This window comes from Nematolebias whitei, chromosome 21, assembly GCF_014905685.2.
Source record: "Nematolebias whitei isolate Nwh7 chromosome 21, NemWhi1, whole genome shotgun sequence".
In the NCBI taxonomy this organism is placed as follows: Eukaryota; Metazoa; Chordata; class Actinopteri; order Cyprinodontiformes; family Rivulidae; genus Nematolebias; species Nematolebias whitei.
In genome coordinates this window covers 7,244,865-7,272,278 of record NC_056518.1, presented here as the reverse complement: position 1 = coordinate 7,272,278, position 27,414 = coordinate 7,244,865, and the positions used below count along the sequence as shown (strand labels likewise).

General features: G+C 43.3%; 1 protein-coding gene across 1 annotated transcript; it reads left to right on the top strand.

Moving 5' to 3' along the window:
- Positions 1-21,850: 21,850 nt before the first annotated feature.
- Positions 21,851-25,110, top strand: cldn11a (claudin 11a). The gene is made up of 3 exons (XM_037694715.1): positions 21,851-22,126; positions 22,866-23,030; positions 24,629-25,110. The coding sequence occupies exons 1-3, from the start codon at positions 21,901-21,903 to the stop codon at positions 24,895-24,897; spliced, it is 660 nt and encodes a 219-aa protein (XP_037550643.1). The 5' UTR covers positions 21,851-21,900; the 3' UTR covers positions 24,898-25,110.
- The last annotated feature ends 2,304 nt before the right edge of the window (positions 25,111-27,414 follow it).

The following is a 27,414-nucleotide window of genomic DNA, read 5'->3' as shown; positions in this document are numbered from 1 at the left end:
AATTGCCACCCTCTTCTTTAATGACACACATTGGCGGAAAGTTGAATGTTGTCGCTCCAGAGCCGGTCGTAGTTTATTGCACAGGTAGATGAATGATTGTTCTGACATCCTGAAGTTCCTCAACCACTGACTGTTTGTGAAACCAGGTACAATAACGTCCCACCACTGAGTAGCTCTGTTATGCGCCCACACTGTAGGTCTGCTGCGATTATTATTTAGCAGCCGAATCATCTGAAACACATACACGTCATATGTATTACTAAACAGTATTTTATCAACATTTATGTACTTTTACGCTCAGCTTTTATTGCATGCAATAGCAACATAGCATTTTAGCTTACCCGCACATGTCGTTTAGCTCGCCTCCTGTCTTCTTTTTTGTAACGCTCTAGGGCTTCCCACACTCTCCTGTACTTCTCCGGAGTTCTTTGCCTTGCTTCCTGAAGCTGTTTCTGACTCTCTTGTCTTCGACGTCGTTCAAAAAGCCACAGACTGAGAAGTATGTTGAACAAAGCCACGATACCCTCCATTTTGTTTTATGGTCGTCTTCTTCTAACACTTCAGTGGTGACTAGTACAATAGCTTAATGGCGCACTACCGCCACCATCTGGTAATGCATGTTGGATTCTAGACCCCGCCCACTGGAACCGGTACTGAAAGCATAATGGAAACACAACCTGTACCGTACCGAGTAGAGTAGAGTCGTAATGTACCGGTCCGTACCGGTACTAATGGAAAAGGGGCATAAAAGTCAGGAAACCAAGGAGAGCCCAGTACCCATGGATGAATGAGACCACCAGGGCAGCGTGACGCCTGTGCAGGAGAGCTGAGCGCAGGTGGAAAAAGGACCAACTCCAGGTTTCTTTCATTTTGCTCAAAACCTGTTTAAAAAATTACCAGAACACTGTCAAATCTGAAAAAAACAAATATTTCTCCCAACTCATCAACTCAAATAGACACAACCCCCGCGCCCTATTCACAACAGTAAATTCCATTCTAAATGTCCCTTCGTATTCATGTATGGAGGCCTCTGTTGACACCTGCAATGACTTCACTAAATTCTTTGTTAACAAAGTGGAGTTGATCAGGGCCTCCATCCCCCGCTCCTTAGTCAACCCATCAGCTTTTGTTTCGTGTTCTGCTACTTTCAGGCAATTCAAACCAATCACACTCCCATTGTTAAACAAAGTTGCTGGTCACATGAAGCCATCAGGATCACCATCGGACCCCATCCCAGCAACATTGTTCAAACAGGTTCTACCAGTGATTGGGCCTGCTGTTCTAACTATACTAAACAGTAGTATTGCTACAAGCGTGGTCCCAGAGGCGTTCAAACATGCAGTAGTCACACCATTAATTAAGAAACCTGGTCTTGACCCTTCAGCCTGCTCAAATTACAGACCAATCTCAAAACTCCCCTTTCTGTCCAAAATCCTGAAAAAAGTAGTTTTTACTCAGTTAAATCATTTTTTAACTGAGAACAAAATCTTTGAGGTCTTTCAGTCTGGTTTCAAGCAGCTCCACAGCACCGAAACAGCTTTGGTTAGGGTTTGTAATGACATTTTAACAGCAAATGATTCTGGTAATTTTGTGGCTCTTGTACTCCTCGATCTTACTGCCGCTTTCGATACTGTTGACCACAGTATCCTCATCTCTCAGCTTGAACACTGGGTTGGGATTACAGGTGCTGCATTAGACTGGTTCCGCTCATACCTCTCTGACAGGAGTTTTTGTGTGAAGGTGGGTAAAAATCTATCCACTTCAATGCCTCTTTCCTGCGGTGTCCCACAGGGCTCGATTCTCGGACCCCTTCTATTTTCGCTCTATCTGCTTCCGCTGGGGTCGATCCTAAGAAAACATGGTATTCCATTCCATTGCTACGCCGATGACTGTCAGATCTACCTGCCACTGAAACCAGTCAGTGTTTGTTCCGTCCACCCTCTCCTCAAATGTCTGGACGACATTAAGACATGGATGGCTTCAAATTTTCTAAGTTTTAACGACCAGAAGACTGAAGTCATTGTCTTTAGCCCTAGCTCAGCTGCCGCCTCTTATCCTGTGAACCTGGACTCCCTTCAGCCTTATCTGAAGCACTCTATTAAAAAACTCGGAGTGGTTTTTGACTCGGATTTTAAGTTCGACAAACAGATCAGTTCGGTTCTGCAGAGAAGCTTCTTCCAACTGCGGCAGGTAGCTAAGCTCAAGCCAGTGCTGTCTAAACCCGACCTTGAGACACTAGTCCATGCATTCATCACAACCCGCCTGGACTATTGTAATTCATTGTATGCTGGGGTCAGCCAGGCATCTATCTCACGGCTACAGCTCATCCAGAATGCTGCAGCTCGGCTTTTAACCGGTACACTGAGGTATGAGCACATCACACCAGTTCTGTCCTCCCTACACTGGCTTCCTGTGAGAACTAGGATTGATTTCAAAATTCTCCTCCTGACCTATAAGTGCCTAAATGGCCTCGCACCCATCTACCTCTCTGAGCTATTGGAACCATATGTTCCCTCTCGGGCTCTGAGATAATCCGATCAGCTGCTTTCGGTTGTTCCAAAAACACGACTGAAGCTCTGAGGAGATCGGGCGTTTTCAGTCATGGGTCCCAAACTGTGGAACAACCTACCTCCCAACATTAGGCATGCCACCTCCCTTCCTGTGTTCAAATCCCTGCTAAAAACATATCTGTTCTCTCTGGCGTTTCATACTGTGTGAGTTGATTTAGTATATCTTGTTCCATGTCTTCATTTTAATGCTGTTGTTTTAATTTTTTTAAGGTATATTCTTACTGCTTTTTATTTCTTAGTGTTACCATTAGTGTTAAGCACTTAGATAACAGTCTATCTGTTTTAAATTGTGCTCTATAAATAAATATGACTTGACTTGACTTGACTTCAGGACCATGTTGCAGATGTTTTACCACTCTGTGGTCTCCAGCGTCATCTTCTACGCTGTGATGTGCTGGGGCAGCAGGATGAAGAAAGCTGATGCCAACAGACTCGATAAACTCATGAAGAGAGCTGGCTCCGTTCTGGGAGTGGACCTGCAGTCTCTGACAGAGGTGTCTGAGCAGAGGACGCTGAGGAAACTGCTCCAGATCCTGAACAACACGTCACACCCCCTGCATGACACCCTGGACTCTTACCACAGCACCTTCAGTCGTAGACTGAGACCATCGAGGTGCTCCACAGAACAACACAGGAAGTCCTTCCTCCCTGTGGATATCAAACTTTTCCACTCCTCCCCCTTTCTACACATAGGACAATAAAATTAATCCTGCACCACAATAAAAACTTTACTGTTTCTATCTGCACCTGTTTAGAGCTTAATTGTTGGTATTTTTATATGCTCTGTTATTTTTTATATTCTCTGTTATTTTTATATCTTGTGATTCCTTGTGTATGTTCCTTTGTACTGAAACTCTGACACAACAATTTCCTGGATCAATAAAGTTATATCGTATTATCTCTAAAGGCAATATGGATGTTAATAAAGGTCTAGGTTTAATTATCTCTTAAGTGCAATGTAAGTGGAATAATGGCAAGATCTGCAGTAATCTGGTGGTTCTGGCATAGGCACGCCATTGCCTCATAGGAGTGCAAGGAGGTGCTGGGACATGTGAGAAGGGTCCAGCATGATTTTTGAATATTTTCTGAAACATCTGTATTAATAAAAATGTGCTACATCTGGGATTGAGTAATCTTCTCTGTGGCTCTGACTACTCTGCAGGGTTTTCCTGTCTGCAGAAGAGTAGCTACAATACCAGACAGTGATGTAGATGGTAAGAATGTTTTCTATAATCCCTCTATAGCATGAAATCATGAGTGAGGGAGAGGCTTTGGCCTTTTCCAGTCTTTGCAAATTGTGGAGGTGCTGCTGGGCTTTTTTTTTTTGTCGAGAGAGGTGATGTTGGTAGACCAGTTGATGCCATCTGCCATGTGCACCCTCAGACACTTAGAACTGCTGAGCCTTTCAACAGCAGTACCATTAATAGTCCGTTGGGGGGTGTGGCGGTTAAAGCTACATTTTTATTCCACCAAGTCAGCTGCTCCAGCTCTTTTTTTATCCAGCAAGTCATTCTCGTTGATAATCGATGTATCGTAGAGTCATCTGCAAAAGTTTATGACAAAACCTATACTTCAGAGATGGCGGAACCTATTATTATCCAAATGGGATTCTTAACTGACTTGACTTATTTTGGCTTTTTTTTTTCAGAATTCTGAAAATAAAGTCAGAATTCTAAGAGAATTAGTCATTTTCACTGCCTTCAACCTAATTGTAGTGTTCATATCTTCTACCTAGATTTTAGGTGTGCTCTGCAGTTGTTCCAAAACCCGTTTAGGTGAGCCAATTTGTGGCACACGCAGCTGGATATCTCATCAACTTGGAAGACTTGATTATGTGTCTATCTCTGCTGTCATTTGTGGATTTTAAGGACACATATATAATTGGATTTACGATAACTGGTTATTGCTTTTTGGATTTGGCCAGTTCCTGGTTTATCTACAATCAAGAAAGTTGTCTGCAACAAATTTGGACCCATTCAGGCTGCTTGCCTTATGATGGCTTGGTTCATGCCTTGAGCACCCAGACTCAAATGCTTTTGACAGGATGGATCAGATCTTGGGGATTATTCTCAGGCACAGTCCACTGGTGTGGCCATTTAATTTGGACATTTTGGAACCGTTTGGACTGATACAGATTCAAGGTATATGCCATTAAAGTTCTACCTGTCCCCAAAACAGTGTTTATCTGAATTTGGCTCCATGACTGGCCTTGACAGGCCATCTTATCTAAACCCACCTGGAAGTTTTGTAAACCAGATGCTTTGCCCCTCCGTCCCCTCTGTCCCCTCCTACCAAGGAATTCTATGGAATTTTCAGAGGGGCCCAGCTCAGGACTCTTTGGATTTGTCCTTGGTTGTCCTTGACACCCCGCGAGTAGGTACGGATCTCTCCAGAGGGAACTGTTTGAACTGAGTGATTTTATCTGAACTCTGCAGGGCCTCTGTGTTTTGTCTCTGGACATGCTCACTGCCCTTGTGTACTTGTGTGCTACTACTGGAGTTTTAATTAGGTATTTTAAGCTACTAATAAACACGATGGATGATGATCATATTGCGTTATGCTAGGCCATTGGTAAGAAGGAGTGATTATTATTATTGTTTCATATTGACTAGTGAATGATTTTCCTAAAAGTTAACTTAGACTACACTCTGTTTCTTAGTCTATGGCTAGGATGCATGAGAGAAGTGGAGCGTGCTCTATTCACACAAGGAGAGATGTTGGTCAGGCTACTTCTTGTTCTGCCATTAACTCTAAAATAGTTATTGAACAGTTTACTTATGTATGTAAATTTTGATGATCAATAACCCGTTAAAATACACTGGAGTTGCACTCGGTCCAAAAAATCCGATCTGAACCAGCCCCAGCCTGCAGACATCATCTCAGAACCCCACCTGATTCGACGAAATAACAGTAATTACAGGTCCCAACACCACCCACCCCCGACATTTTTAATTAAGCTTTGACTACTTATACCAAAGACTATTATTAATGGTTGGCTGACTCATGCGGCTGAGTAAAGGGGGCAGAAGATCAGAGCTGAGGAGCCATCAAAGCGCATTAAATGCTTCCCCTGCTTCTGCCCGCATTCTGCTCCGACATGTCGGATATTTTGTGATCTCAACTGTTTGGGTCGTCAGCCGCACGCGTCCGCTGAGTGCAGCGGCTGAATGAACATCCATTTCGGCTGATGGATCGCTGGCATTAGTCCATCTGAAGCTTAACTGAAGTTTTTACTTCTTGAAAGCTGGTCAGCATGTAGTAAAATGGCAGCTTGCGGCTGGTGATGTGTGGCAAGCCATGTTGGCATATACAGTGCCTTGCGAAAGTATTCGGCACCCTAGAACTTTTCAACCTTTTGCCACATTTCAGGCTTCAATCATAAAGATATAAAATTTTATTTTTTTGTGAAGAATCAACAACAAGTGGGACACAATCTTAAAGTGGAATGAAATTTATTGGATGTGTCAAACTTAAAAAAAATAATAAAAAAACGAAAAGTGTGGCGCGCAATATTATTTGGCCCCTTTACTTTCAGTGCAGCAAACTCACTCCAGAAGTTCAGTGAGGGTCTATGAATGATCCAATGTTGTCCCAAATGACTGATGATGATAAATAGAATCCACCTGTGTGTATAATCAAGTCTCCGTATAAATGCACCTACTCTGTGATAGTCTCAGGGTTCTGTTCAAAGCACAGAGAGCATCATGAAGACCAAGGAACACACCAGGCAAGTCCAAGATACTGTTGTGGAGAAGTTTAAAGCTGGATTTGGATACAAAAAGATTTCCCAAGCTTTAAACATCCCAAGGAGCACTGTGCAAGCAATCATATTGAAATGGAAGGAGTATCAGACCACTGCAAATCTACCAAAACACGGCCGTCCCTCTAAACTTTTTCGTGGAACAAGGAGAAGACTGATCAGAGATGCAGCCAAGAGACCCATGATCGCTCTGGATGAACTGCAGAGATCTACAGCTGAGGTGGGGGAGTCTGTCTATAGGAAAACAATCAGTCGTACACTGCACAAATCTGGCCATTATGGAAGAGTGGCAAGAAGAAAGCCATTTCTCAAAGATATCCATAAAAAGTGTTGTTTAAAGTTTGTCACAAGCACCTGGGAGACACACCAAACATGTGGAAGAAGGTGCTCTGGTCATATGAAACCAAAATCGAATTGTTTGGCCACAATGCAAAATGATATGTTTGGCGTAAAAGCAACACAGCTCATCACCCTGAACACACCATCCCCACTGCCAAACATGGTGGTGGCAGCATCATGGTTTGGGCCTGCTTTTCATCAGCAGTGACATGGAAGACGGTCAGAATTGATGGGAAGATGGATGGGGCCAAATACAGGACCATTCTGGAAGAAAACCTGTTTGAGTCTGCAAGAGACATGAGACTGGGATGGAGAGTTATCTTCCAACAAGGCAATGATCCAAAACATAAAGCCAAATCTGCAATGGAATGGTTCACAAATAAATGTATCCAGATGTTGGAATGGCCAAGTCAAAGTCCAGACCTGAATCCAATCGAGAATCTGTGGAAAGAGCTGAAGACTGCTGTTCACAAACGCTCTCCATCCAACCTCACTGAACTCGAGCTGTTTTGCAAGGAAGAATGGGCAAGAATTTCAGTCTCTCCATGTGCAAAACTGATGAAGGCATACCCCAAGAGACTTGCAGCTGTAATTGCAGCAAAAGGCGGAACTACAAAGTATTAACGCAAGGGGGCCGAATAATATTGCACGCCCCACTTTCAGTTTTTTATTTGTTAAAAAAGTTTGACACATCCAATAACTTTCATTCCACTTCACAATTGTGTCCCACTTGTTATTGATTCTTCACAAAAAAATTAGATTTTATATCTTTATGTTTGAAGCCTGAAATGTGGCAAAAGGTTGAAAAGTTCAAGGGGGCCAAATACTTTCGCAAGGCACTGTAATTGGATCGTCGGTTGTGCGCATCCCTGACACAATTAAAAGCCCGTCACCGACTCGGCCCGCACATTGCACCACCTTACAACCTAGCTGTTTTTTTTGATACTTTTCCTTTTAATTATCCTTTTAATTACCATTTTATTTTCACTTGTAAAAAAAAAAAAATAATGATTTGTGTGCATCCTTTATGATTGTCTATTGTTGTCTTTGTTGTCCACTGTCATCGCTCTTTGTTAAAATCACCTGTCTCTCTTGTAACTGAGTCCCCGAGGCTCAACGGGGTTAACCTGTATAAATAAAGGTTGAATGAATGAATGAAACATTAAGCACACTATTATGGCCTGGCCCGGTCCGAATCCGGGCCGGGCTCTGGGTTTGGTTTAAAAATGAAAGTGGGTCTCTGATGAAGTCTAGTCTTAAACTCCGTCTTCGGAGTCTGTGATGGATTCTCCCACATCTGAGTGTAAACTCTGCCGGTCTGACAGCTTGCTGTGTATCCACCCGGGAGATGAGCGTGTTTGTTGAACGGAGTAAGCGGCACGACTCCTGACATGGCCAGCCGCTCTTACCGGAGACACTGTAAAAGGATCGTACTAATGGACTCCTGTTCCTGAGCGGAGGTATCCCCGTCTAAGGTAACGAAGTCTCTGCACGTCCAGAAGTGTACCGGAGGGTTGAGCTGGTGTTGAAAGAAGCGTGCTAATTCTGGTAAACAAAACACCTCCCCTTCAAGTGTCTTTAAACTCTTCATTTCCCATCTTTAAACTCTTCTATTTTGCCAGTAGTCTAGATGCCTTCAAAAATGTCTCGTTGTCTTATTAAGTAAAACGTGCCAAGTTTTATTAATCAGAACCAGATCAGCTAATCAAGTGTACAATGTTTTGATGTTAAATTTTGATTCTGTTAAATAAATGACCACATTTATTCTGATGGGTCAAAGGAAATTAACGTCTCATGTCACTGATTTAAACAACCATCAAAGTTATCTCGTCACATGGCAGTAATTTAACTCGAAAAAGAGAGAACCCGTTATATTTAAATAATTAGTAGTGAAAAGGTCGCTAACCTGGCCCTTGGCGCACTACAGAACTATGCTGCACCCTGGTGGAGACAGACATGGCAAGGTCCCTGCTGAAGCAAACCCCATTGTCTGAAAGTGGTTGACTGAATACAGACTCTGTATTTGGATTCAAGTTCTGTATAAAAGTTCTTACTCTACCATGTGTACTTTTGGGCAGCTGTGGCTGATTGGTTAGAGCAGTCGTCCTACAATGCAAGAGTTGGGGGTTCGAATCCCACAGCAGTCACATGCCTAAGTGTCCATGGGCAAGACACTGAGCCCCTTGTTGCCTCCGATGTGTGTGCCATCAGTGTATGAATATGATTTAAAGCACTGATTAGTCTCTTTAGAATGATTTGTTCAATTAGCTTTGTAGTGATCTAGTAGAGTGCTGTATGAATGGGTAAATGAGGCACAGATTGGAGTGTAAAGCACTTTGAGTACCTCAATAAGATAGAAAGGCGCTATATAAGTACAATCCATTTACCATTTACTTTACAGCAGGTTAAAGATGACAACGCTGAATCTCCATCTACAAGTGACCTCCTGTGAATCTTTGAACACCTTTCCCAAATCTGAGATGTAATTTACTGAATCAAAGACAAACTCAGAATAAATTGATATGAAAGGGGGACATTAAAATTTACAAATATATATTTCTTAGAATATTAATTAGACTAATGAGACTAACTTTTATAAGGATCATTTTAATAATAGCTGTTTGTAATGATGTTGACAGGTTCAGGAATCATGAGAATATTGTTGATGTTTGACCCATTGTTTTTTCTACAGACAGATCCTCCTAGCTGAGACAGCTCAGCTGAACAAATTAACTGGTTTTAACCTCTTTCCTTTTTACAGCTGATGTTTGATGTTTGTTTCAGTACAATTTTGACAATGCTGAATTATTACTGTTTTCACCAAAGGAAAATCTTTCCTGCACATGTGATTAACAGGTTTTACCCAGCTGTTTAGAGTACATGGAAAATGCAGCAGAGCAGATTAATTAGACTGAACGACACAAACATAACTGACACTGACTGAGTTTGTGCGAGGCCAATATCTTTAGGTCTCTTATCCTCTCGAATTCTACAAAGTACATGCTTTCACTTTATGTTGAAATTACATATGAAGGATAATCCCTCTGATAGCTGCAAAAAGTTAGATAAATGTGTGTGTGTGTGTGTGTGTGGGGGGGGGGGGGGGGTGCACTAGTTGTGCTTTAGCTTGGGCTCCCACCAATACTCTAAAAACTGCTTTTTGTGAGGATATTCTTGCTGCCTCGGTGTTGGATGGTGCTATTAGTCGACTGTTGTGTGACTGACTTGGCAGAGCTGAATAATGGCTACAAAATTGAAAAAATATAAGACTACAAACTACTAACCACAAGTAAATCCTTCATTTTCTGTCATAATTACATTGTATGCTTAATGGGAAAATTAAAGGTTAATGCTTAAAACTAGTTGTGCTTTGTTCTATTTCGTATAGGCTTCGCCCTTTAAGGCTGTCGCCAGTGGGTTTTATCCCGTCATGCGAAGCATTACACTGAAAAGTTTAGTCCACGCCCACCTGCTGTGTGGGCCCCTCCCGGTCCGTATAAATTACGTTAAGAGCGGGTAATCGGCTCCCAATTTTCTTCAGCAAGCTAATAGCACTGACCTTCAACAAGATGTCCAGCTCCAACACCATCCGCTTGTGTCCGTCCTACAAGACCGGCTACTTGCTCAATTTTGACCAGCATGACACCTGCGAAGGATGCCTGGGTCTCCGCCACGTCGCTCGCGCTTCCTCCTGCTGCCTCGGTGATGACCTTCCTCCGGAGGAAAGGCAGAGGAGAGCAGCCTTGTTTAAGGCTAACATCGAGGACTGCCTGTCCGTGGTGGGAGACTGTTCGCTGGACGATGCGATCGACTTCTTCGACGCCGGCTCTCGGAGCGAATTGGATGGTTCCTCTGGGACAGGTGACGTCAGCAGCAGCCCAAATGCTCCCTCCCTCCCGGAGAGCATAGTGTTGGAACGAGGGGGGGCCGAGCGGATGCTCAACCCCTCTGGGCTTTCCCACCTCAACGGCCACATCGCTCCCTGCCGTCGGCGCCCTCCTCTCAGAGCTGCCCAACATTATCCGGGAAGCTGCTGACACAAAGGGACTTTCCGTCCCTCTCCTCTCCCCGCCCAGATCGGATGATCTAGTGGGAAGGTTTGGCTCCACTCCGGCTCGCCGTCCTGATCTCATCTGGCCTCGGTTTCCAGCGGTGGCGTCCTACTGGAACGAGGCTGCGCCCGTCTCCACTTTCGCTCCCATCACCAGAGTGGAGGGGTTCACCGAGCGGAACTTTCCCTCGGTACCCCCCCTGGAGCCGAGCCTGGCGGAAGCTTTTGGAGCGAAGCTGTCCAGGTTGGAGCAGCGTCCCGTCCCTCCTGGGAAACATGACCAGACGGTGGCTACACTCTCCAATCGAGCTCACCAGTGTGTGTTTCAGGCAGCCGCAGCAAACAACAAAGTGGCGCTGTTGGCGTACAGCGTGTCCAAGAAGCTGTAGGCCGCAGATCTGCCTGAGGAGACCAGGAGCTCCCTTTGCAAGGCATCTGACGTCATCCTCAACATGTGTGCCTCTTCTGTGGTCTGCCTGTCCAGAATTGTTGCATGGATGACGATGATTCAGAGATCCACCTGGCTCTGTCATTCCCCCTCTCTGCCGGAAAAACTGCACAGAGACCTGATGGAGGGCCCCATCACGGCGGACGTGCTGTTCGGGAGCAGCTTCAAGGCCATGCTAGAAAACTTGAAAATGTCGAAGGAGGTGCCAGAGACTGTGCGCCACCTCATCAAGCCGCGCATCTCATCCCGCCCCCCCGGCCCGCTGGAAGGATCGTCGTAAGCAGGCCGTCGTTCCACGGCCGTCGTTCCACGGCCGTCGTTCCACGGCCGTCGTTCCACGGCCGCAACAGGGTCGTCTCGCTCAGCTCCACCGCCAGCCCGTCAGAGACCAGCCCTCTTCATCCCGGCAACCAGCAGTTCAGCATTTTCCCAGAGATCACCAACAGGCGGCGCTCTGGGCCAACAAATCGCAGACCTCACGGGGGAAAGATTCAAAAAATGATGGCCTGCGGAGGGTGTGTGTAAAAATGACACGAGTGTTGAAATAAAACATGAACATCATTCAATGCTTAAAGTGTCTGTTTTTAGCCAGTCTGTAAGCTCGGCTGAACCCACAGTGGCTGCGCACACATCCTCCACACAAAACGAGCCGGTGTCTTTAAAAAAAAGGGTTTTCAAAATCACTGTTGCTCCAAAACGAGACAGGACGTTCGCATGACACAACAGTCATAAGCGAAATAACTTATTTTCAGCCCGAGCTGCACAATCCTCACCAAAGCGGTGTCAAATGTGCACTCTCGCGATGCTAGCAGCCTTCACCCAAACGGCGCTGCGTTGATGAAGACACGCACACAGCTCCCCGGCGTTCACCAGCTCACATCGGCATAAATGTGAGACCGCAAGACGGGTCCAGTGAGAGACCTCGCTCTCAGCAAGAGTGACACGCGCCTCACCGAAGCAAACGCGTGCCTCTGCGGCGCATGCAGCCTTCATTCACCGCTTCTCAGCGCTCGCCCGCTCACGTCAGCATAAACGTGAGACCACTGAACGAGCCCAGTAATGAACCTCGCTCCCAGCAGGAGCGGCGCGTGCCCCACCAAAGAAAACGCGTGCTCCCGTGGTGCTCGCAGCCTTCACTCAAATGACACGGCATGGATGAAGTCGCGCTCACCACTTCTCAGCGCTCGCCTGCTCATGTCAGCATAAATACGAGATTGCAAAGTGAGCCCAGTGAAGGACCCCGCTTGCGGCAGGAGCGACACGCACTTCACTACAGTGGCATCAAACGCGCCCCCCCCGCGGTATCATCAGTTTTCACACGCCTCTCCTCAACACACGTCGGTCCACATAGACATGAATGTGGACCCGCGGTCTGAGCGTAGCACACAGGCGCACTCAGAGCCCTTTCGAGGAAGCCTCACCTTGGGTCACGCGGAACACACTCCCGCGACACATAACGGCGGTCGAGGCGGTGGACTGGCTGACATCCGTAGAAAACATGACGCATCACCTAAACGCACGCCCACTCCACGAACGTTATGCGTAGTGGCTACAAACATGCTCACCAGACAGATGGATGACCAGGTTGTTAAGTAGGGGTTACACGCTACAATTTGCAGCCCGACCCCCTCCGTTCGGAGGAATTTTAGAGACCATCCTGTCATCACCAGACCAAGTCTCATTCCTAAATGCAGAAGTCCAAGAACTTCTGGTAAAAGAAGTGATCTCCAGGGTTCCCGACGGAGAGGAAAACACAGGTTTTTACTCACGTTACTTCCTGGTTCCCAAACGGATCGGAGGAACGAGACCGATTTTGGACCTGTCAGTTTTCAACAAGGCGATCATGGACAGACCGTTTCACATGTTGACAAACGGACAACTGTTGGACAACATCCAGCGAAACGACTGGTTTGTTTCCATCGATCTGAAAGACGCCTACTTCCACATACCTATCATCCCAAAACACAGAAAATTTCTGTGCTTCTCCTTTCAAGGGATGAAGTATCAGTACAACAGGCTGCCGTTCGGGTATTCCCTCGCTCCTCGTACGTTCTCAAAGTGTGTGGAGACAGCCCTGCAACCATTACACAGAGCAGGGATGAGTTTTGTTTTACCTGGACGACTTGCTGCTGCTGTCACGCTCCAGACAAATCCTTTCGTTCCCAGTCTTCCCCCGTCTCCACGGGTGTCCCCCAAGGCTCTGTCCTCGGACCCCTCCTCTTCATCATTTACCTCCTTCCTCTAGGTCACATCTTCCGTAAATTTGGTGTCCATTTTCACTGTTATGCTGATGACACACAGCTCTACTTGTCAACAAAACCAAACTCCACCCACCCACCTTCCATCCTCACCGACTGTCTCAATGAGCTAAATCACTGGTTTTCTAACAATTTCTTACAACTAAACAGTAACAAAACAGAAATCATTCTTGTTGGTACCAAAAACTCTCTTTCAAAATCAGAAAATCTTCTCATACCTCTTAACAACTCTCTGCTATCCCCCTCGCCTCAGGTCAAGAGTCTTGGGGTCATCCTCGACACCGCTCTCTCCTTCACTTCACACATCAACAATGTCACTTGGTCTGCCTATTTCCATCTCCAAAATATTAACCGTCTCCGCCCTTCTCTCACACCCCGCTCCACAGCCATCCTTGTTCACAGTCTTGTGACTTCTCGGATTGACTACTGCAACTCCTTTCTTTATGGCCTCCCCAACAAATCTCTCCAGAAGCTGCAATTGGTCCAGAACTCAGCTGCCCGTGTCATCACTTAAACCTCCTCTTATTACCACATCACTCCAGTCCTGCAGCAGCTCCACTGGCTCCCAGTTAAATCATGCATCGTCTTCAAAATTCTTCTTCTCACTTTCAAAGCTATCCACAACCTTTCCCCTCCGTACCTATCTGACCTCCTACACATCTCGATCCCCCTTTGCTCTCTCAGATCCTCCTCTTCACTACACCTCCATGTACCCTCTGCCCGCCTCTCCACCATGGGGAGCAGGGCCTTCACCTGCTCTGCCCCTCATCTCTGGAACTCTCTACCCCCTGACTTAAGAAACACCACCTCTCTTTCTATATTCAAGACTGCTCTGAAAACACATCTCTTTAGACTCGCTTATCCTTAACTTTGCTGTATGTATTTTATATTCGTTATCCATTTTATATTCTGTATGTATTTTATATTCTTTATGTATTTTATATTCTTTATGTAATTTATTCCTGTTGATCTTTGTTCTTACTGTAAAGTGTCCTTGGGTGTCATGAAAGGCACTTTTTAAATAAAATTATTATTATATTATTATTATTATCCCCAATATTCTGAACAAAGGGGCAGATGTGATGTCCAGGGGCAGTCCACGTCAAGGGGACTGGACCCTCCATCCAGATCTGATGGCTCAGACATGGCAGAAATTGGGCAAAGCAGCTGTGGATCTGTTTGTGACACGAGAAAACGCTCAGTGTCAACTATGGTTCTCACTGAGCCCGTGAGACGAACCACCGCTGGGGGTGGACGCGTTTGCTCATAGCCCATGGCCCAAAACGCTTCTTTACGCATTTCCCCCACCTCCTCTGATATTACGGTTTTTGAACCAAGTTCAGGAGGAGGGATTGACAGCTCTCCTGGTGGCTCCCGAGCGCGTGAACGCACCATGGTTCCCAGTTCTACAACGCCTGCTATCGGGGCGCCTGTGGAAACTGCCGTGGAGGGAGGACGCTCTCTTCCAGACTGGAGGAGCGATCAGGAGTTACCCAGAAATAGGCCAGCACCTGTGGGTCTGGCTGCTGAGCGGATCCGCTTAGATAGGATGGGTCTCCCGCAAGATGTAGTGCGCACAATCCAGGATTCACGTGCTACATCTACCACAGCGCTGTACACATCAAAGTGGGCAGCTTTTCAGCTCTGGTGTACAGAGAAAGGTATAGAGGCCACCTCATGTCCACTAGGCGACGTGCTGTCCTTTCTGCAGCAGCTGATGGACAGAAATCTGGCGTTCAGCATGATTAAAACGTACGCTGCAGCCATCTCTTCCTGTCACAAAGGGTTCGGAGACAGAACAGCTTTTAATCATCCGCTGATGAAGCGTTTTTTAAAAGGCGTACAAAGTTGCAGGCCTGTTTTACGCCCACTTGTTCCACAGTGGGATTTAACGTTGGTCCTGCGAGCCCTGATCAAAGCTCCATTTGAGCCTCTGGATCAGGTTCCAATTAAATTCTTGTCTCTTAAAACAGCCCTGTTGCTGGTTTTACCATCCGCTAAGAGGGTGAATGATTTATCTGCCCTCTCTGTCACTCCGTCATGTCTTAGAATTCAGGCTGACAGCAGCTCAGCTTATCTAAGACCAAATACAGCTTTTATGCCTAAAAACATCACAAGCTCTTTTAAATCAAGAGCGATATCGTTGGAGGGGTTTTTCCCTCCCCCCACAAATCAGAAGAAGAAGCATCTTTCCATCTTCTCTGTCCGGTGTGGGCGTTGACGTTTTACAAAGCGCGTACAGCTGCAATGTGTCAAACTCAACATTTGTTTGTGTATTATAGAGATGCATCTGCAGGCCGCCCGTTATCCACTCAGCGCTTGTCACACTGGCTGTGTGAGGCCATTTCTGTTTAGTTTCCCCGATGTAAACCCCAAAATACAATTTTAAACCCCAAAATACATTACGGCAAAGACTGGTTCATCCCAAAGATCCAGTCCCCCGGCACAAACAGAGTAATGTTGTGTATGCTGTTCAGTGTCAGGACGGCTGTGATCAGTCTTACATCGGGGAAAATAAACTGCCACTGGCCAAAAGGATGGCCCAGCACAGAAAATCAACATCATCAGGCCAGGATTCTGCAGTCTACACTCATCTCCAGGCCAGCGGTCACTCTTTCAGGGATGAAGATGTTCACATCCTGGACAGAGAGGAACGATGGTTTGAGAGAGGAGTAAAGGAGGCCATCTTTGTGAAAAGAAATCGTCCATCATTAAACAGGGGTGGAGGCCTCCGGGTTCAACTGTCCCCCTCTTACAATGCTGCGATTGCTAGTATCACTCAGCCCTCTGTGAATAGTAAACAGCCATCAGTGTGCTAATGATCCATTGTTAGGCTGATGGTCCTTCTTGAGCATGTGATCAGCTGGTTTTGGTTGTCAGCAGCAAACTGGTTGATCCACTCTGAGAAGGTGCTATTTAAGAGACTGAGCTGAAAACAGCACCTCAGACTGAGGAAGTCTCTTGGATGAGAGACGAAACGTTTCTATATTTTTTTGCTTTGTGTTGTTTTTTTGTTTTTTTTTTTGAATGTCCAGAGGACCAGATTGAACTTTTTTGGACAAATGTTTGTATGTGTGCAAAGAGTGCAAACATACTTATCTGACTCAATGAAATAACTTTAATATTGATCTTACATGGCCAAACCAGCAACTGGAGAGTACAAGCCAGTGTATCTCTGGTTCTGGTCCCAAGCCCGGGTAAATGGTGAGGGTTGTGTCAGGAAGGGCATCCGACATAAAACACTTTTGCCAAAACCGTAATGCAAGTTAATCAAAAGCAAAACCATACCCTATTGGTTGAGGCCCGGGTTAACAACGACCGCCACCGATGTTATTGACAAATAGGGTGCTGGCAGAAATTGTGCTACTGTTAGTCGAAGACCATGAGGAGGGAAACATGTCAGAAGACACATAGAGAAGAGGAAAGTGAAAAATGTAGGACTGAGGGTTGCAACTCTAAATGTGGGGACAATGACAGGCAAAGGTAGAGAACTGGCTGACATGATGCAGAGAAGGAAGGTAAATGTTTTATGTGTCCAAGAGACCAAGTGCAAGGGCAGCAAGGCTCACAGCATTGGAGCAGGGTTCAAACTGTTTCACCATGGTGTGGATAGAAAGAGAAATAGCATAGAGGTGCTCTTGAAGGAGGAGTTGGCAAATAATGTAGTAGAGGTGAAGAGAGTGTCAGATAGGGTGATGTGTTTGAAGATACAAGTAGAAGGTCTGATGCTAAATGTTGTCAGTGTTTATGCTCCTCAGGGTGGATGCGATGTGGAGGAGAAAGATACATTTTGGACGGCTCTGGATGAAGTGATAGAGTATTCTCAGGGAGGAGAGAGTGATGATCAGAACAGACCTGAATGGACATGTTGGTGAATGAAATGGGGGAATGAGGAAGTGATGGGTAGGTTTGGTGTCAAGGAAAGAAACCAGGAAGTAAAGATGGTGGTGGATTTTGCCAAGAGAATGGAAATGGCTGTAGTCAACACTTATTTCCAAAAGAAGGAGGAACATAGAGTGACCTATAAGAGTGGAGGAAGGAGTACGCAGGTCGACTACATTCTGTATAGAAGAGGAAACCTGATGGAGATTGGGAACTGTAAGGTTGTAGCAGGGGAGAGTGTGGTCAGACAGCATCAGATAGTTGTGTGTAGAATGACTGTTGTTGCAATAAAGAGAAAAAAGTAAAACCAGAGAAAACCAAATGGTGGAAAATGTCCTCTGGCTAGAAAGGACAAATTTAGTTAGTCTACTTTATACCACTGCTTTAAATTATCCCTGTCCTCTCAACCAGCCGGTCAAAGCAGATGGCCACTTGTCCTGAGCCTGGTTATGCTGGAGGTTTCTTCCTTTTAAAAGGGAGTTTTTCCTTTCCACTGTTACCACTGTGCTTGCTCAGGATGGGAGACTGTATCGAAGCCAAGATTCATCTTGTCTGCTGGATTCCTTAGATAGAGAACTACTAATTGGCTTTTATGTATGTGAATGTTTCTGTAAAGTGCCCTGAGACAACTTTGTTGTGATTTGGTGCTATATAAATAAACTGAATTGAATTGAATTGAAAAAAGAAGAATCTTGTGAGGATCCAACATTTTTCAGTCAGGTTATCTGGACAGTTTCTTTTTTTGTGCTGAAACATCTTATCACCAACATAACTGGTTTGTTCCACTTTGGAGTAAGCTGTTGGGGGAAGAATCACTTTTGTTGTGTGTTTCCTTGACTGATGAAGCCTTCTGGATCTAAGGCGAAACATTTCAGCACCAAAAAAATAAAAAAATAAACCTGTCCTGATGACCTGACTGAAAAATGTTGGATTACAATCCAATAATTCAGGTATACATACCTGAATTATTGAGCATGGATTTTGTTGTTAATCTTGTGAGGAGTTTAGAGAGGAGCTGTTAAAGGCTGTGGGTCATAAGAAAGAGCTTCCAAATGACTGGGCTACTACAGCAACAGTAATTAGAGAGACAGGTAGGAAGGTACTTGGTGTGTAATCTGGACAGAGAATGAATGAAAGGAAACCTGGTGGTGGAATAGTGAAGTACAGGATGCCATTCAAAAAAAGAGGTTAGTCAAGAAGAAATATGAGAGAGAACTGAAGAGAGGAGACAGGAATATAAGGAGACGTGACATAGAGCAAAAAACGAGGTAGCAAAGACAAAGCAGAAGGTGTATGATGAGTTGTATGGGAGGCTGGACACTAAAGAGGGCGAGAAGGACTTGTACTAATTGGCAAGACAGAGGGATCAGGCTGGTAAAGATGTGCAGCAGGTTAGGCTTGTTAAATATAGGAATGGTAATGTTCTAACAAATGAGGAGAGTGTGACGGGAAGACGGAATGAGTACTTTGAGGAGCTAATAAAAGAAGAGAATGAAAGAGAAAGAAGAGTAGAGGTCATAAAAACTGTGGACCAGGAAGTGGGAAAGATTAGTGAGGGTGAAGTCCGGAAAGCTCTGAAAAGAATGAAGAAAGAGAAAGCAGTAGGACCTGATGACATACCAGTGGAGGTTTGGAAATGTCTTGGAGAGATGGCAGTGAGGTTTTTGACTCAAATATTCAATGGCATATTTGAGGGTGAGAAAATGCCTGAAGAATGGAGAAGAAGTGTGCTGGTGCCCATTTTTAAGAACAAGGGTGATGTACAGAGTTGTAGCAACTACAGTGAATTAAGTTAATGAGTCACATGATGAAGATCTGGGAGAGAGTTGTGGAAGCTAGACTTAGACCAGAGGTGACTATCTGTGAGCAGCAGTATGGTTTCATGCCAAGAAAAAGCACCACAGATGCCATCTTTGCTTTGAGAATGCTGATGGAGAAGTACAGAGAAGGTCAGAAAGAACATTGTGTTTGTGGATTTAGAAAAAGCATATGACAGGGTGCTGAGGAAGGAGGTGTGGTATTGCATAAGGAAATCTGTAGTGGCAGAGAAGTATGTTAGACTGGTACAGGACATGTATGAGGACAGCAGGACATGTACGAGGACAGCAGGACAGTGGTGAGATGTGCTGTAGGAGTGACAGATAGCTTCAAGGTGAAGGTGGGAGTGCAAGAATCGAGTCTGAGCCCCTTTTTGTTTTCTTTGGTGATGGGCCAACTAACAGATGAGGTCAGGCAAGAATCCCCGTGGATGATGATGTTTGCAGATGACATTGTGATATGTGGTGAGAACAGGGAACAGGTGGAAGAGAACTTGAGAGGTGGAGGTATGCACTTGAAAGAAGAGGAATGAAAGTCAGCCATAGTAAGACAGAGTACATGTGTGTGAATGAGAGGGAGGCTGGTGGAACAGTGAGGCTACAAGGAGCAGAGGTCACAAAGGTGCAGGACTTCAAGGACTTGGGATCCACTGTCCAGAAAAATGGGGAGTGTGGTAAAGAAGTGAAAAAGAGAGTCCAGGCAGGATGGAGTGGATGGAGAAAAGTTTCAGGAGTGATTTGTGACAAAATGGTGTCAGCAAAGATCAAAGGAAAAGTTTACAAGACAGTGGTGAGACCAGCTATGTTGTATGGTCTGGAGACGGTAGCACTGAAAAAAAGACAGGAGAAAGAACTGGAAGTGGCAGAAATGAAGATGTTGACGTTCTCCTTAGGAGTGACAAGGATGAATAGGATTAGGAATGAGATCATCAGAGGTACAGCACAGGTTGAACAACTTTGAGATAAAGTTTGAGAGGCCAGACTGAGATGTTTTGAACATGTCCAGAGGAGGGACAGTGGGTATATTGGTAGAAGGATGTTAGAAATGCAGCTGCCAGGAAAAGACAAAGAGGAAGACCAAAGAGGAGATATATGGATGCAGTTAGAGAGGACATGAAGGTAGTTGGGGTGAGGACAGAGTGAGATGGAGGAGGATGACTCGCTTTGGCAACCCCTGAAGAGGGAAAAGCTGAAAGAAGACGATGAAAACTGAACTTACACATCCACTGTATTGTTCAAGCCAAGCGCCATTGTCACCACTGGGTGCTAAGCACCCTTAAAGGTCAGACTAGAATTGCCTGTCCTAATACATTCACAAGTTTGCAATGATAACTTCATGAGAAGATTCCATTGACTTTAAGAGCAAGCTTAATGCCAAATTTACAAACAAGCAATAGTATTTATATTCCAACATTTTTCTCTCTGTGGAACCATGTTTGAGTTATTCTGGGTAATGCTTTTCTAGGAAAAATATTTAGTCTTTTTCTGGCTATTTTTTCTTCTATGTACTCATTTGGTGGATGATTGACAGTGGCAAGGACAGATCTACATAAGGTTCAAACAGATTGAGAGAGAAATGGAGTGTAACTTCCATGCTTGGTTAGGCTAAACCACTTGAGTCACTCCTAGCGTTCTTACTATCAAGAGGTAAGCACTTCTCTAAAAAGTCTTTTGCTGGTCCAAAATGTACCAGAGATACATACCAGAGATCTGTTGGGATTTAGATCTTTCAGTTTTATTTCTTGTTTTATTCTATCCAACAATTGCTACATATGCTGTTGCATATTGTGAATGTATTTCCAGTAACAGTTCAAGGAAAATTCACAATTGTAGATTTACAGTATGACAATATAAATCATATTCCTACGTGTACACAAATCTACACACATATTCTCAAAGTGCCATCACAACATGCAGGGAGATAATAAGACAGTACTGTACATTGTGTGCAAACAGTCAATAAGGGCACTGTACCTGGTAAAGACCGTTTGATTGTACAGCTTTTAACATTTGTTATACTCACTTCTCTTCATTCATTGGCTCGCTGTAAAATTTAAAATAGAAGTTAAAGTTGTACATCTAATATACAAAACTCTGTACATCCAATCTCCATATTACTCCAAAATCTTTTTGTTTCATAATTTCCAAACAGAGACCAGTGATACACAATCAAATTATATACTCAATGAAAAACATATATATACTGTATATATATTTATATATATATATATATAATATCAATACAAGATGCTATACTAACATAAATGTTATCTAAATAAAAATATAGATATAATCTTTCAACTTTTTCAACAAGTGCATAAAATTGCCTTTACTTCATGTAAAATAAAACATATGTGTAAAATGTATGTGCATGTGTAAAACTGTGTGTTTGCAATGCAAATGAGGGATACATGCTTCCCTTATTTGACTTAAGACCAGCAGATGGAGGTAGAACTCCTAGTAAACTTATGTCCCTCTGATCTGATCCATCACAGCCGGACTCCATTCTCATGAAAAGCATGGGTTTCAACATAAAAAAAGTGTTATTTGCAGCTCGGCTTCTGATTGGCTAAAGGTTTTCGAACTTTTTCTTTAACTTACAGAAGTCTCTTTATTAAGCTTATGATGCTGTAGAAGCTCAGTTCTTTATTCACGTTTGAAGGGAACACAACTTTTATCAGCTTTAGATCCGATTTTTTGGTCTGATTTTATGATCCATTCTTGCTTTACACTTTCTAAGTTTTTGAACTTGGGACAGACGATCTTTATAAAAACATGGCAAACTCTTGTCTCCAACTGAGCGGATTTCTCCTCAGTAGCCTCGGCTGGATTGGCATTGTGATTGCTACAGCTACAAATGACTGGGTGACGATGTGCAAATATGGCCTGAACACCTGCAAGAAGATGGATGAGCTGGTTTCTAAAGGACCCTGGGCGGACTGCGTCATCTCGACAGCACTATACCACTGTGTTGCCCTTACTCAGATCCTTGAGCTGCCAGGTGAGATACTATCTGTACATTTTTTCCACCTTCCTTGATGATGTTTGTGCTTGTGTGTGTGCATGTTTATTTGTCTGTTAAGAAAATATCTCGTGAATCACTGGACAGGTTATAATGAAATTTTCAGAAAATAATAATTGAGTTTACATTTTGTATGTGCTTTTGAAGTCGATTCAATTCAAGATGGTCAGCTATGTAAACCTATCAAACACAAAAACTGGTATAATTCAGCCAGTTTTACTAATATTGAGCTGAAATGTCTTTGGTAGGAGCTGAGTGTCATCCATTACACATTCTGAACACTAACTAATGGCACACTATCAGGTTTTAAAACTTTGTCATCAACTATTGAAGTCGACTGGGTCTGCCTGTTTGCAAAATATCTCATGAACCACTTAAATAATTTTAACAAAACTTTCAATATCATCTACAGTCGATTAAATTTTAGAATCATCTAATTTTAGGATGACCACATGAGGTAATCAATACTAGACAAAATAAAATGACCAACTCTGTTTAAATTATATCAGCCTAAGATTTGGTGTGGTAGTAGCTGAGAGTAATTCTCAACACATACTCTGAGTATTACACATTGCACAGGATTTTTACCTAAAACCTTTGCAATACTTGATATAATCAATCCTGTCTGTCTGTTAGTAAACTATCTCATGAATCTCTAGACATAATTTATTGAAACTCCAAGAAAGAACTGAAACTTGTCCTTTGTTTACCTCTCCAGCTTCCATTCAGACGACCCGTGCCCTGATGATCATAGGGTCCATCCTGGGTCTCCCTGCTGTGGGGATGCTCCTCATGTCCATGCCCTGCATCAGTCTGGGCAACGAAGCCCAAAGCTCCAAGAACAAATGTGCCATTCTGGGAGGAGTACTGATGCTTCTAGTTGGTAAGAGACAATTATTATATTGCCCTCTGTCAAAAGGCAAAGACGAGAAAAAAATGTTTTAAGCTGTGTCTGTGTGTGTATGTTCTTGTGACTGGACCCTTGGATGATTTTTAGTAAAACTCGTATAATGTAATCATTGAATGTATATCCACAACTGATCATTTTTGGAGTCAACACTATTCAAGATGGCTGACAAAGCTAATCAACATTAACCACCACAAAAACGGCTGCAACCCAGCCATACTTACAAATATTAAACATATAGTGTGCTAGAAGCTGAGGACTTTTCACAACACCTACTGAGGACATCTGAGGGCACGGGACTGCACAGAACGTTGTTTCCATGCTTTGACCAAAACAGTAACACTGATGATGTAAAACTGTGACATGATGTACATTCATATACTGTACATTCCTTCAAGGCAAGCTAGGCTTTTAATTTACTCACTTTTTTGCAACGAACAGACCAAATGTAAACAAGAGTGCAATTCTTGGCTTTAAATGACCAACATCTCTTCCAAACCTTCTCATTCCGACCTTTTTTAACCTCAGCTCAAATTCTTACAAGCTGCAGAGAGCAGAGGATGTTGGCTATGACACTTTTCCTTTCAGTGGGAAGGGGAGTCAGGGGTGGGGGGGGGGGGGGCATCACATGTTAAAACAGCTCAAACTGTTCAGATGTTTTGGTTACATTTGAACCCATGACATTCCTCCCATCCACCTACTCTTATCCACACCCTGTTTTTGTCCCTGGCCTCAAGAAAATGTCTTCAGCTGCCTTGTTTGCTGTGATTCAAAATATTTGACTTGCTCTAGCATTTTCCACCACCTGCTTTCCTAATAATAATAATAATAAACCCATCTCTTATCCACAGTTCATCAGCATAAATTGATATCTCCACGTTGCACGTTACAAATTAAAGACCATTCCTTGAGTGTAAGCAGCCCGAGATGTCACACTGTGTTGTGAGTGACGTTCAGCTACAATCCCACTGAGCTTATGACTGATTACCTCATGTACAGTAACACGTACACATGTACTAATCAACATGTATCTCTAGTCTTGTCTCTTAATTACTTGTTCAGATTAGAGTGTTTAGTTCAGGTTAGATGTATTTTTGTATTTATTATAGGTCTGTTTGTATTTATTGTTCTGTTGTGTATCTGCACTGTGTGTTGTTTTGTGTTGCACGTTATGTTCTATGTTGCACCGTGATCCTGGGGAACACTGTTTCATTTCAGTATGTACTTGTACATAGCTTAAATGACAATAAAACCTCTCTGACTCTGACTTATCTCTATATCTGTGTTGGCTAATGTGAAGTAGCTGTGACAGCCATCTTGAAAGGTGGTCAGTTATAGGTATACATCCAATGATTACCTACATAAAATCTGTCCAGCGGTTTATGAGACATTTTGCTAACAGACAAACTGTTGATGATAATTTCTTGAATGAAAGGTGGCAGGTAATATGCACTCCTTCAAGGGATGTTATTATTCTATATCTTTATCTTTCTATACAGTGTAACACAAGATCTTTTAATTTATTATGATACACAGCCCCAGTTTTTTCAACATTTTTCTGTTTTTCTCTTTAGCCATGTGTGGAATGGTGTGCACCATCTGGTTCCCCGTTGGTGCCAACCAGGAGCCCGGCCTCATGGCGTTTGGCTTCTCCCTTTACACTGGATGGGTCGGCACGATTTTATGCCTGCTGGGTGGACTGGTGCTCATCTGCACTTCAAGTTCGTCCTCCTCTTCCTCTCGCTCCTACCAGGACAACAACCACTTTTACTACTCCAAACAAGGAGGTGTCAACCTGCCCCCTGCCGCCTCATCCAATCATGCCAAAAGTGCCCATGTCTGAGACTGGGGGCACTGCAAGTCCTATCCAAATATATAAAGGGACCTTGAGGTGTACTTAGAGACTAAGGCATTAAAGGAAACACACACACATAAATCATATTCAATCAGGTCTGTGTTATCTGTGATCTTTTAAATGATTTTTGAAAGGGAACGATTATTTTATCTATTGTAGATACATTTTTGCACACATTGGAGAAATACAGTTTCATTCTGACACAGACATAAACATACATACATACATACATACATACATACATACATACATACATACACACATACTATACGTACATACATACATATATACATACATACACACATACATATATAAAGTACATACATACATGCATACATACATACATACATACATAAAGTACATACAGTACATACATTCATTCATTCAACCTTTATTTAAACAGGTAAATCCCATTGAGCCTCGAGGACTCATTTACAAGAGAGACCTGATTTCAACAAAGAACGATGACAACGGACAACAATAGACAATTATAAAAAAGCATACAGATTTTTTTTTTAATGAATAGGATGGTATACATACATACAGTACATGCATACATACAGTACATTCATACAGTGCATATGTATGTACATACGTACATGCATGCATATGCACATACATACAAAATAAGACACACACATACATATACAGCCGTCCCTCGTTATATTTTGGTTCACTTCTTGTAGCTTCACTGCAGTTTTTTTAAACTCATTTTTTATTTTGTGTGTACTGTACATGCTATGCAGTACTGTACACTCATCTCATCATTGTCATCGCCAAAGAATTTAAGAGCATATGAAGTGTTTACAAGAAAGGTGGAAAGGTTAAGAGAGTGGGAAAGGTTTGTAGGAGTGTGGGAAGAAAGGGTTCATAAAACCTTAAACTCATATGAATAATCAACTAAATATAACACAAATACTTAACAGATTTTCACCTACTGCAGGAGTCTCTGGAATGTAACCCTGCAAGAGTTGAGTGATGATACATATTGTGCATATATCATTGTATTACTGTACTTGCTTTTAGGTCTACATAATTTCTCACCATTAAAAACACTTATGTTCTATATGTTTAAATCATAGATTAGCATTTCCATTTTCTGTTGCTAAAAGTTTAATTAGGGTATTTTTATTATGCATTTAAACACCGGAGTCCAAACTGAATTAACTTGACGTTTCCAATTCAGATGTAAACAACAACAGTGGATACAGTATTCAGTTTCAAAGACTTATAATTGTACATATTTCAACAACAAAAACACATTAAACCTTTCTTCTTTTTTTTTCAAAAACAACTGTGAGGATGAGATATTTGTATTCATATGTTCATGACTGTTTTTTTCTGGCTGGGTGGACACAAACAGGAAGTGTTGCATTTGTGGGAATAACTGTAACCACTGCCTTGAGATAATGTAACATAAGCTGCCTGTTTTCTGGCATGTATAAAGGTGAAACAATCAGAGAACACACTATATTGTAGCATAATTTGAATTTGTGACCTCGAGTGGGAGAAGCCTGCATGAGCCTGTCCCTTACACTCTAAAAGCTAATTGTGTGTACTCCTTCACCCAAGTCAAGGTAATTGAATCACAACACAGATAGTACGCTCTGAAAACATGTGACATCTCTTTTCCCTGATCTTATTGTCAGACACTCAAACAAGTACTGAGTTACTGGACTTTTATCTATCATTGAAACTTTTCATGCAAATTTCATGGCTCACATGTAGGTGCAGGTCAGTGAGCGTGGAAAAGTGTGTTTTCCACGAGGTTCCAGGTAGAGAATGTTAATAGGCCAGTGGAAGGGCTTTTTGAGCAAATAATTATCTGATAGTTCATTTATTTTTATGAAGGAATATGGTTTCTGACAAAGCTGCTAAATGTTTAGACAGGAGATTCAATTTTTCATTCTCTTCATTCTTCACAGTTATCCCTTTAAAATAATATTTTTTATGAATTTATTGTGTTCTCAAGAATCCATCCATCCATCCATTTTCTTTACCCGCTTATTCCACTTTGGGTCACGGGGGTCGCCGGTGCCCATGTCCAGCAATCACTGTGCGAGGGGCGGGGTACACCCTGGACGGGTCGCAAGTCCATCACAGGGACACATAGAGACAAACGAGACAAACAACCATTCACTCTCTCACTCACACCTAGGGACAATTTAGAGTTACCAATCAGCCTAACATGCATGTTTTTGGTCTGTGGGAGGAAACCGGAATACCTGGAGAAAACCCACGCATGCACGGAGAGAACATGCAAACTCCACCCAGAAAGGCCCCTGGACCGGGTTTTGAACCAGGGACCTGCTTGCTGAGAGGCAGCAGCTCTACCAGTTGCGCCACCGTGCTGCCCTGTTCTCAAGAATCTGCTTTCTAATTCAATTCAATTCAGTTCAAAATTACTTTATTAATCCCAAAGGGAAATTAATTGTTGTTGTAGCTCATCATCCTGGTTTCATTAAAGAGTTGTTATAGATGCTGATGGCTGTGGGCAGGATCTTT